General features: G+C 34.9%; 1 protein-coding gene across 1 annotated transcript in view; it reads right to left on the bottom strand.

Annotated features, from left to right (window-relative positions):
- LOC129257869 (membrane-associated guanylate kinase, WW and PDZ domain-containing protein 2-like) overlaps positions 1–16,403 on the bottom strand; it is a 63,953-nt gene that overhangs the window by 36,846 nt on the left and 10,704 nt on the right. The window contains exons 3-7 of the mRNA XM_054896296.2: positions 14,004–14,153; positions 9,875–10,070; positions 6,636–6,718; positions 5,090–5,147; positions 1,452–1,657 (exon numbers count right to left, since the gene is read on the bottom strand). Coding sequence (XP_054752271.2) covers positions 1,452–1,657; positions 5,090–5,147; positions 6,636–6,718; positions 9,875–10,070; positions 14,004–14,153 — 693 coding nt within the window. The remainder of the gene's footprint in view (positions 1–1,451; positions 1,658–5,089; positions 5,148–6,635; positions 6,719–9,874; positions 10,071–14,003; positions 14,154–16,403) is intronic.

Raw genomic sequence — 16,403 nt, 5'->3', positions numbered from 1 at the left:
GTGGATACATTTCTTGCTGAAGGAAATTACGCCATGGCTGGTATTCGAACCCATCACCCTCCGTTTCAAAGTCAATAGACCAATCAACTGGGCCATAACGCTCCGAATGCATATACAATCATTGAACTTTAGCTAGGGTCATGACCTTAGCTCTTAGGACAACTGCTGTATATGAAAGAAGAATTATTTGAATGGATGTGTGGTGCTCACAACGGGGGCACATCTTACAAAATCTTGCAATTAACTTACAACAAGCTCAAAATGATACTGCTCTATCGCTTGAATCAAGCTCTATGAAAGACAGCCCCTATATAATGAAATTTAAAATTTATCCCTATGTCAATGTTGATCCCTAAACAAAGCAGCCTCAAGTTTACCTGAAACAATGATAACCTTTGCCAAACCCTGAATGCTAACTTCTCTCAAACCAATTAAAAAATTACCACATAATCTGAAATAAGCAATGATTATAAGCAAAGGGAGGAAATGTCAAGAATGTTGAAAATGTGACTACTCAGAAATTATATCAGATAACAAGCAAAAATTGTACCAAAAAAAAACAAACAAAAAAAAATGGAAATTACATAAATAGCGAATTTACCATATCAAGTAATGGTTCTGTTGAGATTAATCAAATTTAGTTCATGTAAGTCCATTTTTGCTTGGGGTCGCAGTTGTATACATTCAGTGTTCATTATAAATCCCCATTTGAATTCCATGCAAAATGCTCAAGTCAAGAATCTAATAAAAATAAAGTTCTTGATGGTTCTCTTCTTATTTCAGGGTGATACCGATATGTAGAGCATATTTTAAATAAGTTGCGAATCAAGTTCACACATGACTTTATGATAACAGACTGAACACGGCAAGCCTATTTGTAATGTTTTATTATTTACACAAACTACAAAGCCGATCATGAAAGTTCATCTGTGTTGGTAAAAGATAACGATTTTGTTGAACTTTGGTTCACAACACAAAAAAACAGAAAATAACGAAGAGTTACCTCGAAATTTTCGGCTGCTAACTGCAACCTTCGTCAGCAATGTGACCCGATTTGACCTTAGTGACGTAAGCCATCACAGCCAATAATCATAAAGATATATGTCCCTGTTCATAAATACACCAGACTCATCATTCTTTTAGGAATAATGAAGTTCCTGATTGAGTCCCTGATTTGAATTTAACAGAATAATAAGTATCTGTTTTCAGGCCTTTGTTAAATTAATATAGCTTAGAAATAAGCACGGTTTTGAAAATTATTTGTAATTGGATGCATTTTGCGTTCTACAGAGAGTTTGGGCACAAAATTTAAGCATTAGAGGCATCTCCAAAAATATTATTTTCAACAACTCAAAGGCATGCATTTTTGACTGAGGGTATTTTCTCTATTTCGTATTGATGTTTGATAAACATTTATTGCCCTAATCATTCTGGCTTACTACCATTCGTACCAAGTTCCTCCGGTCCTATGGATCCATTGGTCTTGTTCTGTTTGGTCACATCGGGTTCATTTGAGGTCCTGTGGGGAGTTCCTGGACTATCTGCGTGTCTGTTCCTGGTCAGACTGTTGTAGCTACTGTTCGGAGCAGACCTTGGTGAGTTGGTCTTGTCGCCGTTCTTCAAGGGGCTGTTAAACTGTGTCTTGCGATTTATGTGACTGTAGTAAACGAATGAGAGGATAAACAAATATGTTTAGACCGTAAACTGGTAAATACTTTTAAAAATTACGAAATTATATTAGTCTGTAAACAGTAATGAATAATAAGAAATAGTGGATTATTTATATCAAGCAAAAAAAATCAATATTACATCCAACTATCAATCTGCATTATCCTGACAGTCACACATTCATTCATTTCAAATCTGAACGAGATAATGGAAGCATACATGCACGTCAAGTCAAGACTTGACAGCAAATCATATCAATGCACTGTCTACACAACTGACAAAGATAATACTGTTCAAATAGATATATCGCTGTATACATGGCCAGGTAGAAACATGAATAAGCATCATCATCGTTATGGAGAGTGATTTCCATAATGAGTTTACTGGTATTGCTAATCAATCATTGCATGCAGTGACCCTGTGAAAAATGGTGCTATTTATCTTGAAGAAGATGGGGGGAGAGGGGCAGGAGATAGTAGACACACACGCACATAAAGTTAAAAGAAAGAGAGGGATGTAGATAATAGACAAAGACAGACACAGAGAGGGAGATAGGGAAAGAGAGAGACAGAGACAGAGTGATAGACAGACACATGGCATGGCAAGAGAGACAGAGATAATAGTAGAGAAATAAAAAAAAAGAGGCAGAAAATCGCTTTCTATTGAGTTGAACAGAACAGGTGCTTATCTGGAATTCTTACAAGAGATAACCCTGAACGCATCCCTGGAAATTGTTACAATTTCCCAGATCTAGTGAAAGCCTCATCTCACAAAGGGAAAAGTCATGTTCATCTAAATAGAGTTGCTAACCCATCAAATAGATGCAAGAAGAATTCATTTAAATAGGTATTTCGTAAGAAAGTCTTTTAAATCAAGGTTAATTGTCAAAATATTATCATATATCAATGTAACCTTATCTTTGTAAAATCAAGAAATCTCAGCTCAAAGTCGGTAATTCTGATGATCACTTACACAGAGAAGCATATGTGGGACAGTGTATTAATATTGCTTCGAAAAATACCAGACATTTCATGGAATTCCGTGCTTATTTGGCTTATTTCTCGGCAATTACGCATTTCTTCCAGAGCTATTTGGCACATATTTTTTATTTATACAAACACTTTGGTAGTAATTTCATTGGATTCTGCTCGAACCCATTTTGAGATCAATAATAATACAGAGCGAATTGACAAATCCTCCGCGACCTAATAATGAGTAAACTTAAACTTAGGGTTAGCTGAGATTGGCTTTTAAAAATTTGTTTTTTCATTCATCTAATCCAACCTCTTCATCAATATTCAACAGCCGACATTCTTTACCATAAAAGAAAACAATTTTTTCCGAGATACAAACAAATCCTATCGTAACACTACTTCCACTTCAATCTTCTCATGAAATAAAAGTAACTATCATAAAATATGGCTTACAAATTAATGCATTAACTTTAGTTGCATGATCACCCGTGTCCTACATGTAGATGAAGCGTGTGATGGGTATGAGGAAAAGCTCCTACAGTTGTCATTTCAAACACCATATGGCAGTTTGTTATTTGATTTATGAATGAATTATACTCCTAACAAATTTCAAGGCAAGTCCTAACACAAAGTGACTAATTCAGCCAGATGAGTACGGTATGGATATTGAGACGGTTATAACTATGTCAAGCCAAATGGTAGTCTCCAGTTGAGCAACCTGTGAAGCCATACAAAAATACCTGAAGGATTTGTGTTTTGTAACAGCAACAAACACTATAATCCTATCTTGAGCCAAGACTAGCTCAAATGGGACTTCGCATTTCATGTGTGTTTACTCATGATGTCAATATTGGCTGAACTGTTCAAATACAAGCCAGCTCCAAGTATAACCAATATAATCAAAATCATATGCTAGTGTACTTCAGAGAGGAATAAGAGCCATAAATCTCAATGTCAGCATAAAAATCATACACTTCATTAATTAGTATTGGCTGAGACATACACTTGGTTACATATAAACAAGGAAATTTCATTTTCCCTGTGTCATATCATCCAGACATTATTTAAATATGATTTTCCAGTAACAAATGAAAAGCAAAAAGTGTGTGATTCCAAGTATAAACATATCCTTGCCATGTATGTTTTTAAAAACTTTAAATATTTTTTTTTTACATCTGGATTGTTATCTATCCAGTCAAAATACAGGGGCAGTGATTATGTAAAGATATAATCATATTATCTGAAACCTTATTATTATTTTCTTTAAGGGAATCATTATAGGCTAAATATTATATACTAAAAAAAATTCTCTCAAATTTCTTGAAATACATCCCATTTTAAATTTTATATTGAAGTCTATTCTTTTCAAAATATCTACAATGTTATCAACTGAACATCCAGAATAACTAAAAATACTGGAAAGTTCCTCTGTATATCAATCCTGATAGAACTTAATAAAACATGCATAACACAAAAGTCCCGCTGCAAAGTACAATTTACCTATACTTCCAGTATGCAATATAGCACTTCCCATGGGGCGGTATTCATAAGAGATAAAATATACATCGTCAACGAAATACACACGGCATGTAGATTGCAAAACTAGTTCATGCACAATGCACCACAGGACACATGTTCATGCTCTTCAAAATACAAGAATAAATTCAGGATATAACATCACGCAAGGAAAATCCACCCCTTTATGGATAGACGAGAAAATGGTGAGCCTCGGGCACAAAAAAAAAGAACAATGATCGACAATTACCTTGATTACCCAAGAGAAGAGAGCATTTACGTATGTTGTTTTTTTTCATTTTGATACCATTATGCCTCAGATTTTTACCACACTCATGCAATGAAGGCTCTATTTTAAAACAGGTCATTCATTTTTCTTTGCTTGCTCTAATGGGCTGGTATTCTGAAAATTATTTCATTGTTCATCATATGTTATGATTGTCATAGTGATCAGAAATAGAGTATGTAATTGGATTTAGAGCATCGCATACTTTAGACTTGTGTGCTGGTCTAGAGGCAGGAATTTGTGCGCTTCAACTAATTACAAGAGTGCCTTCAAAGTAATATCACGGATATATAGTAAAATCTTTCACCCCCCCTCCATAACCCAATAATATTCATTGTTCCCTAAAAAATAAAATAGATATAATCACAAGCAATGTTTCACATAATTTCTAGCATATTCTTTTATTAGTCAAATAGAAAATAAGCAAGATGAAATAAACACAAAAACCTCAGCTCTCTGAAATAATTTTCATATAATATCAGCCGTCCACCAAATTTCAAAAGGATGAGAGTTTTACAATACGAAGCTTCCTAGAGGGTGTTTACTGATGGGGGAGAAATACTTGCAAAATATTTTGAAGTCTGTCAAATGAAAACAAAAGATGGTGGCTTTGAGGACAACCAAAGATAGGCCTACATATACTTACTCAATGTAATATGTGCCATATTGCGGATCATCAATCTTTTCCCATCCATTTGGAAGCTCTGAAATTTAAAAGAAAAATGTAGGATGAGCACTGGAACATTCAATAAAATGATCTAAAACAAGCGACCCCAAAACCAATAATAAGTCGTCCAAAATGAATTTTTAAAAATTAAGTTTGAACAAGCTTAAAATGATACATGATTTGTCACATTTGATCAACAATAACTCACTCGAATACTAGATTGCATGCAGAGAAAACCAAGCGAGAGCTTCAGAAAATAATGAGAAAAAAACATTTGAAGTTTGTGTTCTCTCAAGCATGAGATGTGCACACTGTGAAATTTCAATGAAACTTCCAAGCAGTCTGCAAAAAGTTGTGTGAAAGAAAGTCTTGTATCTTGTTTTCTATTCAACTTTACCACTCGAAAGTTTTACAGTATAAAGATGAAGAAATACTCCTTCAGACAAACTAAGTTTTTAAATTTTTGCTTTTTGAAGACCAATTTACTAATTTGGCTATTAACAGAGAACCTTCCCTGGCAACTTATTGGTGGTTTGGGGGTGGTTGGTCACATATAATAATAATAATAATAGCAGGACCCGCTGGGAGAACAGTTTTCGGAACTGAAGTGGATACCCTGGGTAAATATACCTATATTATTATTATTATTATATGTTGTGAGTGGGACTTACATTAGCAGAGGTAAACTCTTTTGACATCTTAAATGATTGCATATTTAATATATTCTCAAACAGAAATAAAATGGGCCAGATAAAGAAAGGGTTCTTAATAGCATCAGGGTGTGAAAAGGAAACAAAATCTATGAGGGAACGGACAGCGACCATCTATTCATACACTGTGATCACTATTTTTTTTTTTTTTTATATGTATACGCCTCTTTGTAAATCAGTTCTATAACTGAAAGGGCTACCCTGCGTAAATAAAACTGAAATAAATAAATAAATAAACAACGGAGGTCCGGTGATAAAGTATGAATATTTTTATTGCTACTTGGGGGTGTAACTGCTCAGGGCCCCGTCTTACAAAGAGTTGCGATTGATACGATCAACCGCAACTATGGACGGCCAGCAACATCAATATCTAAAATGTATGTTATTTCAAAATGTTTTCCAGATATAATGTATATTCATAAATTAATCGGTTTCTTTACAATTTGGTGTGTTTGCCTTTGTTTACAAAGGACAGTTTGCAAATTTCCTGTAGAAAAAAATTATGACACTGATGGATTTCCATAGAGTTACGATTGATTGGATCAATCGTAACTCTTTGTAAGACTGGGCCCAGGCGACCGTTTCATAAAGCTGTTTGTAAGATAAGAGCGACTTTAAGAACGACTGGTGAACCTTTCTTACGCGCTAAACCATCGCCAATGAATATACCATTTGCCACAAGAAAGGATCACCAGTCGTTCTTAAAGTCGCTCTTAACTTACGAACAGCTTTATGAAACACCCACCAGGTCTTTGTTCGGGCATGTACATGGATGTAAATGCAGTTTAAATTACAAATTTCAACATGGATTATACCTTCTTTCGATGGGTCCGCGGCTGCATGTTTCTTCTTCTTCTCAAGTCTGGGGTCTAGCCATTGGGTCCTCTCATCTCTGTGACTATTTCATGAGAAAACAAAATACACAAAAAAATCAAGTGAAATACATTACTATAAAGTACAAATGATGCACAGTGTATGAAATCTTGTGATCTAAACAACACCAGTAAAACTCACATTCATCATTTGTTCATGATCATAGTATGGTTTAAATTCACCACCTCATTAATTCATTGTCCGCACAAGGATATCTGGAGCAGTACGGTAATCGCTGAACCCTAGTATTTGCATAGACTAAAGCAATGTAAACAGAGGTATCGGTCCATATGTTGTGATGTCTAGGATGTATGGATAGGGAAGTGGAAAAGTAGAGAAATATTAAAAGATATACATGAGAAATGTGTTATGGAGATAGATAACATTGTACAACATGAACAAGGAATGAGGAGACAAAGGAAATGGGTGGGGCTGAGGAGATTGTTTACAAAAACAAACAAAACTGTAGCCAGTGATTGGTGCATATCATTCAGCGTGGGGCAGACAGACAGAGAGAGAGAGAGATAAAGAGAAAGAATTATCAGATGAACATAGTCAGGTCGTTAAGCAGAGGTATATTACATAAGTAAAATAAATGTCCATTTTATAATTCACCTGATTGATCAGGTGAATCACACACCATTTTTTTTCTCCAAAACAATACAGTACTTAAACTTTAAATTCTATTCCATGTCATGGAATCATGAATGCAATGCTTTCAGATTGCCCATAACGAAACCAAAAATAGCTTCTTTTTCTCTTATATTGAGATGGATTCGCTAAGCCAGGCAGACCTAGGCCTCTAATCGGTAGCACACCACACATGCATGAGATAATATATTATGCATACAATGCTCGCATACAGGGGATATTGACTGATAATGTGGTTTCTGTATAGATCTTCAATTGGAGTTTTATAGTGCTCAGCAATATGCTGCAGCTGGCTATGAGCTGAAGCAAGATATGGGCACCATAGACAATAAAGTTATCATCATTATACCTGTCAATAAATCATTGTGACATTTATGCATATTTTGTGATGTTGGTGTTATGGTGCAGGGACAAAAGCAACATTTGAAAGAAATAAAAAGGGGACTTTGTCATCCATAGAATTGTAAATGCATATAAGAGCTGTATTCATATCCAGTCACAAGAAAATATTTTCATACTGAAAATGTTACTTTTAAACTGTAGAGTAAAATCATTTATAAAATCAAATTTTTAAAGAGAAAAACTTATATCTTGTGAGTGATGAGAAATAAAACTATGCTTGAAATCACCCAGTAAATAAATTTACAGAAAAATATCTTTTATAAGTTGGTATCATCATAAATTTTTATTTTTAACTTAAACCATAAAAAAATGTTTTCTACTGTTCATCATATCAATTCAATAATTTGTACGTTTAGGGATACCTATAAGTATACTGCTCAGAGATGGTATTTTTAGGGACAGTTCTAAAACATGCCTACCACCTGGCAATGTAAAAGAAATGGATATTCATCCCTTGCATGGCCACTTAATAAGAAATCCTTAACAAGGAAATCTTAAGGTGGGACTATAAATACATCTCGGGAACGGCCACTGGATGATCTCTGACCATGAACTAGCTGGGCCGTTAAAGTCATTATCGCCCTGTGCACTTCATCTCCACCACACATCATTCGGCCCGTAATGATCTCTGGGAATCAACACACAAGGAATAGCCATTAGCGTTGTCCTATTAGCACTCTGGTATAATTAGAGCATTGACAGAGAATTAATAGCAATACCCCTGATGACATATGGCTCTCTTGAAGACTTAATCGAAGATGCAAGAAATACATGTGTAGCGTGACACCACGAGGACAAAGGGATCATGTCAATCTTTTCATTGCATACTGATTTTATCCTGTTATCACTTACATTTTCTTTTAAAAAAACTTGTACACAAAAGGGAATATTCACATTTTAAAATTGTAGATTTTAGGGATTGCATTTTGTGATATCGTTTATAATTTTGTTCAGTAGAACTAAGAAAGCCATACAGCTAACAGTGATAACAAATGATTACTCCAATAAAAGTTACTGTCTGCATCTCCTACATTTTCCACAGTGTATGTTCCATTTCTTTGTCATTGTAATTTATCATTGTAATAAAAAAGCATTATAGTGTCACCTTGTAAATGAAGTGACAATTAAATGTTCATCTTTATAAATCTCTCCTTTTTTAATTGAGTGGTCTAAATTCAATTCATGTTGGTTCTTCTGAATAGGAATCATCTTGCCCTAGAGTAGTACACCCATAGCTGACTGATTTGATATGACCTCATAACGCATACATGAATCTCAAATCAAGATCCCTCTAAAAGCACATAATGCTATCCTGAATAACCCTAATTGCCAATCTTTACAAGACCTCGCCATGCCTTTTAATATACAACAGCTCGTAGCCTGAGATAATTACACCAGCCGCTCCTACAGACCTTCAACTCACAAGAAGTCTACGGTCAAAAGGCTTTCTCTGCCACGGTATTCCTCTTTAGAATAATTTATCATCATTAGATCTGAGAAATCCACCATCATTTGAGAAATTTCAAATCTAAACTGAAGTCTTATCTTTTCTAATATCGTCAATTCTTTTTTTTCCCCTTCCACGCCTAAAAATAGAATACTTCTAGACGGAGAGCACGATATAAATACCTTACAATACTATCATTATGGCTTCTCTTATTGCACTATTCTTTCATCTAGGGCTAGCAGCAGGAAGAGAAACATTCAAATGAAACTCCATTCATCAAATACAACTTGCTTTTGAACCAATCAGAAGTGTCCAATCAGGACTTGCAAGCGATTTTTTTTTTTCAGTTGCATTCGAATGAGCTATTCACACAATAGGGCCCTAATCAGGTAAATTTGTTACTTTTAATATCAATTATATAGCCAGGGTGACTACGAGAGTCTTTACTCTTCATCCAGATTACTGTTTTTGTTCTTGTAGGGTTTCAGCTCAGATGTAAAGTATGCTTGTATGTATGTATGAACATTGATCTGTGCCCTTCTCTGTTCAATATCTGTAGTACTGATTCTGATGAAAAACCATCATAAAAAGCATGGGCAGAACTGAGCCCAACAAATGTACATCAAGTGATGCAAATACGGTATTTCTTTTTAACTGTATAAGAAGTGCTTGGTGACTTACTCTATGTAGTACATGTCTCCTGTCTCTGTGAAGGCGATCTCCCAGTCTGACGGGAGAGGTCCGAGGTCCTCTTCAAGTTTCCTGACCGTCTCAAGGTTCTTCTCCGCCTGTGAATCCACAGGCTTGGGGTTGAGGGTGGTAGCTTCTATCGTTGACTTGTTTCGCTGACGTTTACCAGGGGCAGATGGCTTTGAACCTACAGGTATTCAAATCAAGATGAGAGGAAAGAATTACTAAAAAACCAATGTGGAACTTGGTTCTTCAGGTAATCATTAGAATAGAAGACCAATAACACAGGAGACTATAAATACAGCAGATTAAAATCTGTCAAGGATGATAGTCTATGTTAAAAGAATTTTATTTTTTATTTATTTTATTTATTTACCCTTGTGGGGTGGAACACCCTATCAGCAAATGCTGTTTTTCATTGATAACAAAATGTGCTTTTCATAATACATGCTCCACCAATGTTTATCATCATGAAAGGCTTGTGAGTAGATCACTTTTTGGTAAGACATACGAGATAGCAGCGGCTGTAAGAATTTAAAAATTAAAGAAATCCTTAGAAAATATGAAAGGAACAATGAATCTCAAGCTCAGGAAAGAATGAGGATACATCGTTAGAACTAATAACAATAATTATAATAGCGAGTACTTATATAGCGCTTTTCCAATATACGGCTCAAAGCACTTTCCAGCATATTATCACCCCGGTCATTGGATTCATTTCAATCCCGCACGAAAGTGCACAATTTTCACTCCCTGCGGATCACTCCTTGCATTCATCGCAGCCTCGAAAGGCGCTGGCAAATTCAAACACACAATAACTTTCGCACCCTACCGGTACCCAATTAACACCTGGGTGGGGCAAATGCAGATCAACGTCTTGCCAAAGGATGCTAGCGCGGGTGGGATTCGAACACACGACCCTCTGATCCCAGGAGAACTGTACATGTTACTGTTAAATGACGTCTGTAATCTCTTTGAAAGAGAAAGACGGTAATTAACCCACTTTATAGGTCAATCAATCTCTCAGGATGAATGCATATGAGTGACATAACAATAAGGGAACAACTTGCGTGCACATATTACAAAATATAAAAATCCTTTATCCATTTGTATGTAGGTTATATTAATTAAAAACAAATAATATTTTAATATCTTCATTCTCAACAGCAATATTGACAGATATTCAAAGAAAACAGAGGGAAGGAATTTTGAAAGGAGGTGGATATTAAAAATCATATTTTGAAGCAAATTATAACATTATACATGTATCCCCAACATCTAAGATATTTCACCTTCACCGATTTTCACATTTTAAGAATGCAAAATGGACTTGCCCTGACTAATTATCATCAAAGAAATTACATTTTCATATAGTTGGTCTGTATTATAGTATATATCAACAACTTGTGAAAAAATTTCAAATAATCGATCAAGCTCTCAAGATTAAAATGTTTTGAACTGTACTACTACAGGTACAGTCACTAACAGCACCAGCAAAATTCTTGACTACATTAATACACTTCTCCATATACGATCATGCATCCAATATCTATTTCATGCTGAAAAATATTACGGTAAATCCATGGTCAATTGCTTATCATACTGCTGATCTACCGATTAAACGCTACCACACTGCACATTCAAACTGCGATCACTTGTTTTGTAACGGAGATGAGGGGGCGGTGAGTATGCAACAGACTGACTGATGAATGGTTTTGAAATTGCAAGTCATATGGAACACAAGATATTGTCCATCATCGATAGAGCAAATTACTGCTATTTATCATACTGATGGTTCTATTAGCACGCAGTGACTATACTCTACTGCATTTCAATGAACAAGTTCTGATGAATACTGATTATGAATTAAAGCTACACGAGTATAACCATAAAGTTCTAGCATGGAACACTGTTGCTTTTCTCATTTCATACAAACATCTAAAAATTTAATTATGAATGTTAATACACATAGGTCTTGGCAGTTTTAACACTTTGTGATTTTCATTTTCTAGTGTGATCTGAGAGAATCAACTTGGCATGAACAACATTTAATGTAACATTTGAACAAGTGTGCAAAAAACACATGCCAAAAAAAATTATTTTAAGGTGATTTAAATTTTAATTCACATCTTTTTCAAATACAATTTTTCCAAAAATAGGCTTACCTTCATTTCATCAAGGACCTACAGATTCACAATTTATACTGTACGTATATGTAGTTAACCCTTTCCGAAGATGATCACATCGCCAATATATACGCAATATGGAATCAAGTGCTCCAAGTATATATTCATGAATACAATATAGTTTCCAAATGCGATTGTGAGTCAATATACAAGCCTACATGTACAGTATGTACTTTCAGTGTCGAGTGTTTATGTGGCCCTGAAAAGGGGGTGTCGCTTGTGCAATATATTACATATTTGAAACCATAAGCATTTGTTTCCTGGTGAAGAAGAGTTGATGTCCAGAGCTTGACGATAAATGACAGCGGGTCCCGGGTGTAGCCTTCAATCAAGTCTCACCAACCATTAAAAATATACAGAATTAGGGTACTCGATCAAGCCGAAAACCAACATGCTGATTAGCAATCAATGTTTTTTATACTGATATTGTATTTGTGTTTATTTTTGTCAGATATATTCTGTTAAAGTACTATATCCCTGTATTTTTTAAATCCTGACTTCTTATAAATAAATCAATCTGCCATCAGGGAGGCTAAGGAGGAAGAACGAATCCTAATTAGAGATTGATGGAATGCCCGCTTGCTTCATAAATACTTCACTCTACCAATAATATGTATAAACATGGGGCACCTCGAATTCCGATCTAAATCCAATTACGAGGATAGCTGGTGAAGCGTTTATATTGCTCGATACATGTCAAATCTAATTTCTTGCTAATATGATACTTGTGAATAAAAACAGTTAATTGCAGAAATATGAAATAACTGATCCTACTGTTCAAACATAATTTACACTAAACACTACTTATGTTGAGGAATTTTCATACATTTCTTTTGGTTTTGTTTAACTGCAAACCAATTAATATATAATATAAAGAGAGCTCTCTTGAAAAGGTAGAGTTTTAATTTTCTACAGGTTGAATAATTTTGCATAAAGATTTTTCTGGTGATTTTCAAAAAAAAAAATCAACTTGAAAACTTTGGTGATGCTTTCCTGTGTGTGCATTCGGGTCAGTAGACATGAAAAGAAAACCAACCTGGCAATTGCATTCAAAATGACCAAGCACATGGAAATGCTAAAACTTTTGGGATAATGAATCGTGTACAAATCAGAGCTGCTAAATGATCAACCTTCGCCAGGAGAGACTATTGGACTGCCCTTGACCATCTCACACCAATTAGACCAATCAGGACCTGAAAAACGCTGACTTCCCTTCATGAAATTAAATCAGACGGACCACAAACCAACTATTGAAGTAGTAGAAATATTTTCATTAACTGGCGCAATATCATTTTCTGTAGTAAATTAAAGGTCAAGTCCACCCAAGAAAAAATGTATATTTGAATAAATAAAGAAAAATCAAACAAGCACAACAGTGAAAAATTAATCAAAATTGGATGTAAAATAAGAACATTATGACATTTTAAGATTCACTTATTTAAAAAAAAAAAAAACCTTTATGCACATTGCACAACTCAGTAATATGCAAATGAGAGAGTCAATGATGTCCTTAACTCACTATTTCATTTGTTTTTTATTGCTTGAATTATTTACAGATTTGGCAATAATAACCAACTTGGCTGAACCACATAATGTTAAGACAATGGTAATCCGCATGTTCAGGGAGGAATAAATATTTTCTTCACATGACAACAAGAATAAAATTAAAATATTTCAAATTTCATATAATGAAATACAAAAGAAATAGTGAGTGGATGGGGTCATCAGTCCCCTCATTTGCATACAGACCAGGATGTGCATATAACTGTTCTATGAAATTAAGCAAATCTTTAAAATGTAATAACTTTCTTATTTTACATCCGATTTCAATGAAATTTTCAGTGTTATTCTTGCTGGATTTTTCTCCTTTTATTCAAGTCAAGTTTTGTTGCCCGGGTGGACTTGTCCTTTAAATAAAAACCATTACACCGTACCTGGTCTGATATGCCTCTTGGTAGTTTCCTGATCTGTTGTGTTACTGGAGGAGTTGTTCTGCTGTGGCTGGGGTTCAGGTTCTGATGGGGTAGAGGCTGGAGCATCAGGGGGCGGATCCTGGGGAGGCTTTGGTGTCCCGTAATGGTTACCTGAAATCATTGGAAAATTGTTTAAAAAATTGTTGGTTTTTTTTTTTTTTTTTTTAATAAATCAATGGTTTACTTCAGGTGGTCTTTTAAATTTGGTAAAATGATTCAGCTTGGTCTAAGGAGAAACATCATATTAAATGAGACTTATGGACTCTACAGCAATTCAACTCTACTATTCTGTCATCCACATGTTTTTTTATAGTTCCTTTTACAGAAATAAAAGATAGGAAGTCTCATTTAACATAAATGTTACTACTATAGCTGTCAATGATTGAGTCGTTGTCATAATAATCATAAAAACATTCATTGAAGTTGAAAATTGGATATAGATTAATATTGCATAAAATCATAGGGTTATATATGATGTATATACCCCTACTGAAGGACTGTATGTTTCACCATTAACATGGATAAATAAATGTGGTACTAAAATACACCATATGCAAGGGGTCTTGAATAAAGTGAATGCCAAAACATCAGTACAATTTCACACACCCTCCTCAAGACAACTGAGACATGAGCAATCTGGAGAGCACATGCCATAAGAACTTTTTATTGCATTGTCTAGACTCAATCTCATGCATAGGAGAACAACATTTCTCGGCAGGAGCTCTTATGGCTTTCAAGTAAAAAAAAAAGACAGTCTGCAAATAGCATGAGAAGATTGTCTTCCTGAGATTGGAAATGTTATTTTTCTTTTATCCAATAAAGAGAAAGACAGAATGCAGGAGAAAGTGAAAGGGGGAGTGAGAAACTTCCAAGGCATGATTGCCTCCACTTCGAAATGCAACGCTTCCACATAGCGAGATATTCGTTACAGACTGGTCTGGAAACACAGACGTGTGTATTGACTAATTAGGAGAGCCCAGACTGTGAAACAGGCAGTCAGATGGAAACAAATTTGATTTCAGATCTCTTCCAGCCACCTTTTGGCCTGAAGGAGGAAGAAGATGCGGTATTGAAACTGCCGAGAGTCTGTGAAGCTATTAGTCTTATTTTGATATGTGTACTGAACGGATGTAGAGCATGTATAGGCCTATATGCAGCTGATTGTCAATCAACCCTCAAAGTTACACAATATGTTGTCTAAAATATCTTGTTCTGTTCATAGAATCAACAACATCCATTTCATGAATGTACATGTATATGGCAGCCGGTTAAAAGCTCTTAATTCCATCCTCAAAAAGATTCTTTGAAAATATTTGGAAAAAACATGAAAAACAAGGATAACCCATCATCTGCACATTCTTCAGCTCAATTGAGCTCAAGAAGCAAAAATTATGTTTTGCTCCATTATGCCAGTGTATAAAGATAAATCTTAGAAGAATAAAAAAGTGGGATTCATTGACATGTTTACTTCTAAAGATAAACCCTTGATTAATAATATGCAATGTTCAAATCAAAAGAAAATTCAAATACAGACTTCAAGCCTTTATAGGGGAACTTTTTTTCAAATTGGTCGGAAAGAGAATTACAATAGGCACATTTTGCAATATGATTGCTGTTCAGACGTCAAAACTTTCAATATACCACCAAGCAGCTATAAAACGTTTGAGCCAATATTTGTATGTAGTCCCATACATGTATTTCCTTGTGTAGTGTATCAGAGCTAAAGAAAGTTAATATCAGATCATTTCAGTAATTCTAAAATTTTACAGCATACACATAATTATTTGATCAAGATTAACATCAACAATACGATCTTGGGTCAAAATCTCACATATATCACCAAAGTACACAAATGCAGTGATTTGTATACACACTCAAATCAGTGGATTTGACTGTAAAATATTATGAATTGGTTCCCATATGCCTCACAACAAAAGCAAAAGATTCTGGATGTGTATTTGTGACATGGCCAATAGGCCAGGTTGACAGAGGTCAGGAGACAAAATCCTGAGGAATGCTTGAACTTTTGCACTCCTAAACATGCCAAAATAGAAATACAGAGAAGCACACCAACAAATATTCAGAGCAACTTCAGAAGACAACGAAATTAGATCACTGTTATGAAAATACGGGTAAGTGGTTTCGTGTATTGTCAGAAACTGCAGACATATGGTCTTCCTATGAACCATCTAGTACTGTCTTTGTAGTTCAAAGTACATGTGTATATATAAAGTACAAATGAATGCAGGTCAAGTACAGAAGGTGAAAACTTGACTTTGAAATACATACATGAGAATTCATGAATTATACCTCCACACCAGAGGGTTTTTTTTTTTAAAGGAAGTATCAAAACAAACGATG

Source organism: Lytechinus pictus, chromosome 3, assembly GCF_037042905.1.
Source record: "Lytechinus pictus isolate F3 Inbred chromosome 3, Lp3.0, whole genome shotgun sequence".
Taxonomy (NCBI): domain Eukaryota; kingdom Metazoa; phylum Echinodermata; class Echinoidea; order Temnopleuroida; family Toxopneustidae; genus Lytechinus; species Lytechinus pictus.
This window is presented reverse-complemented; position numbering and strand designations above follow the sequence as displayed.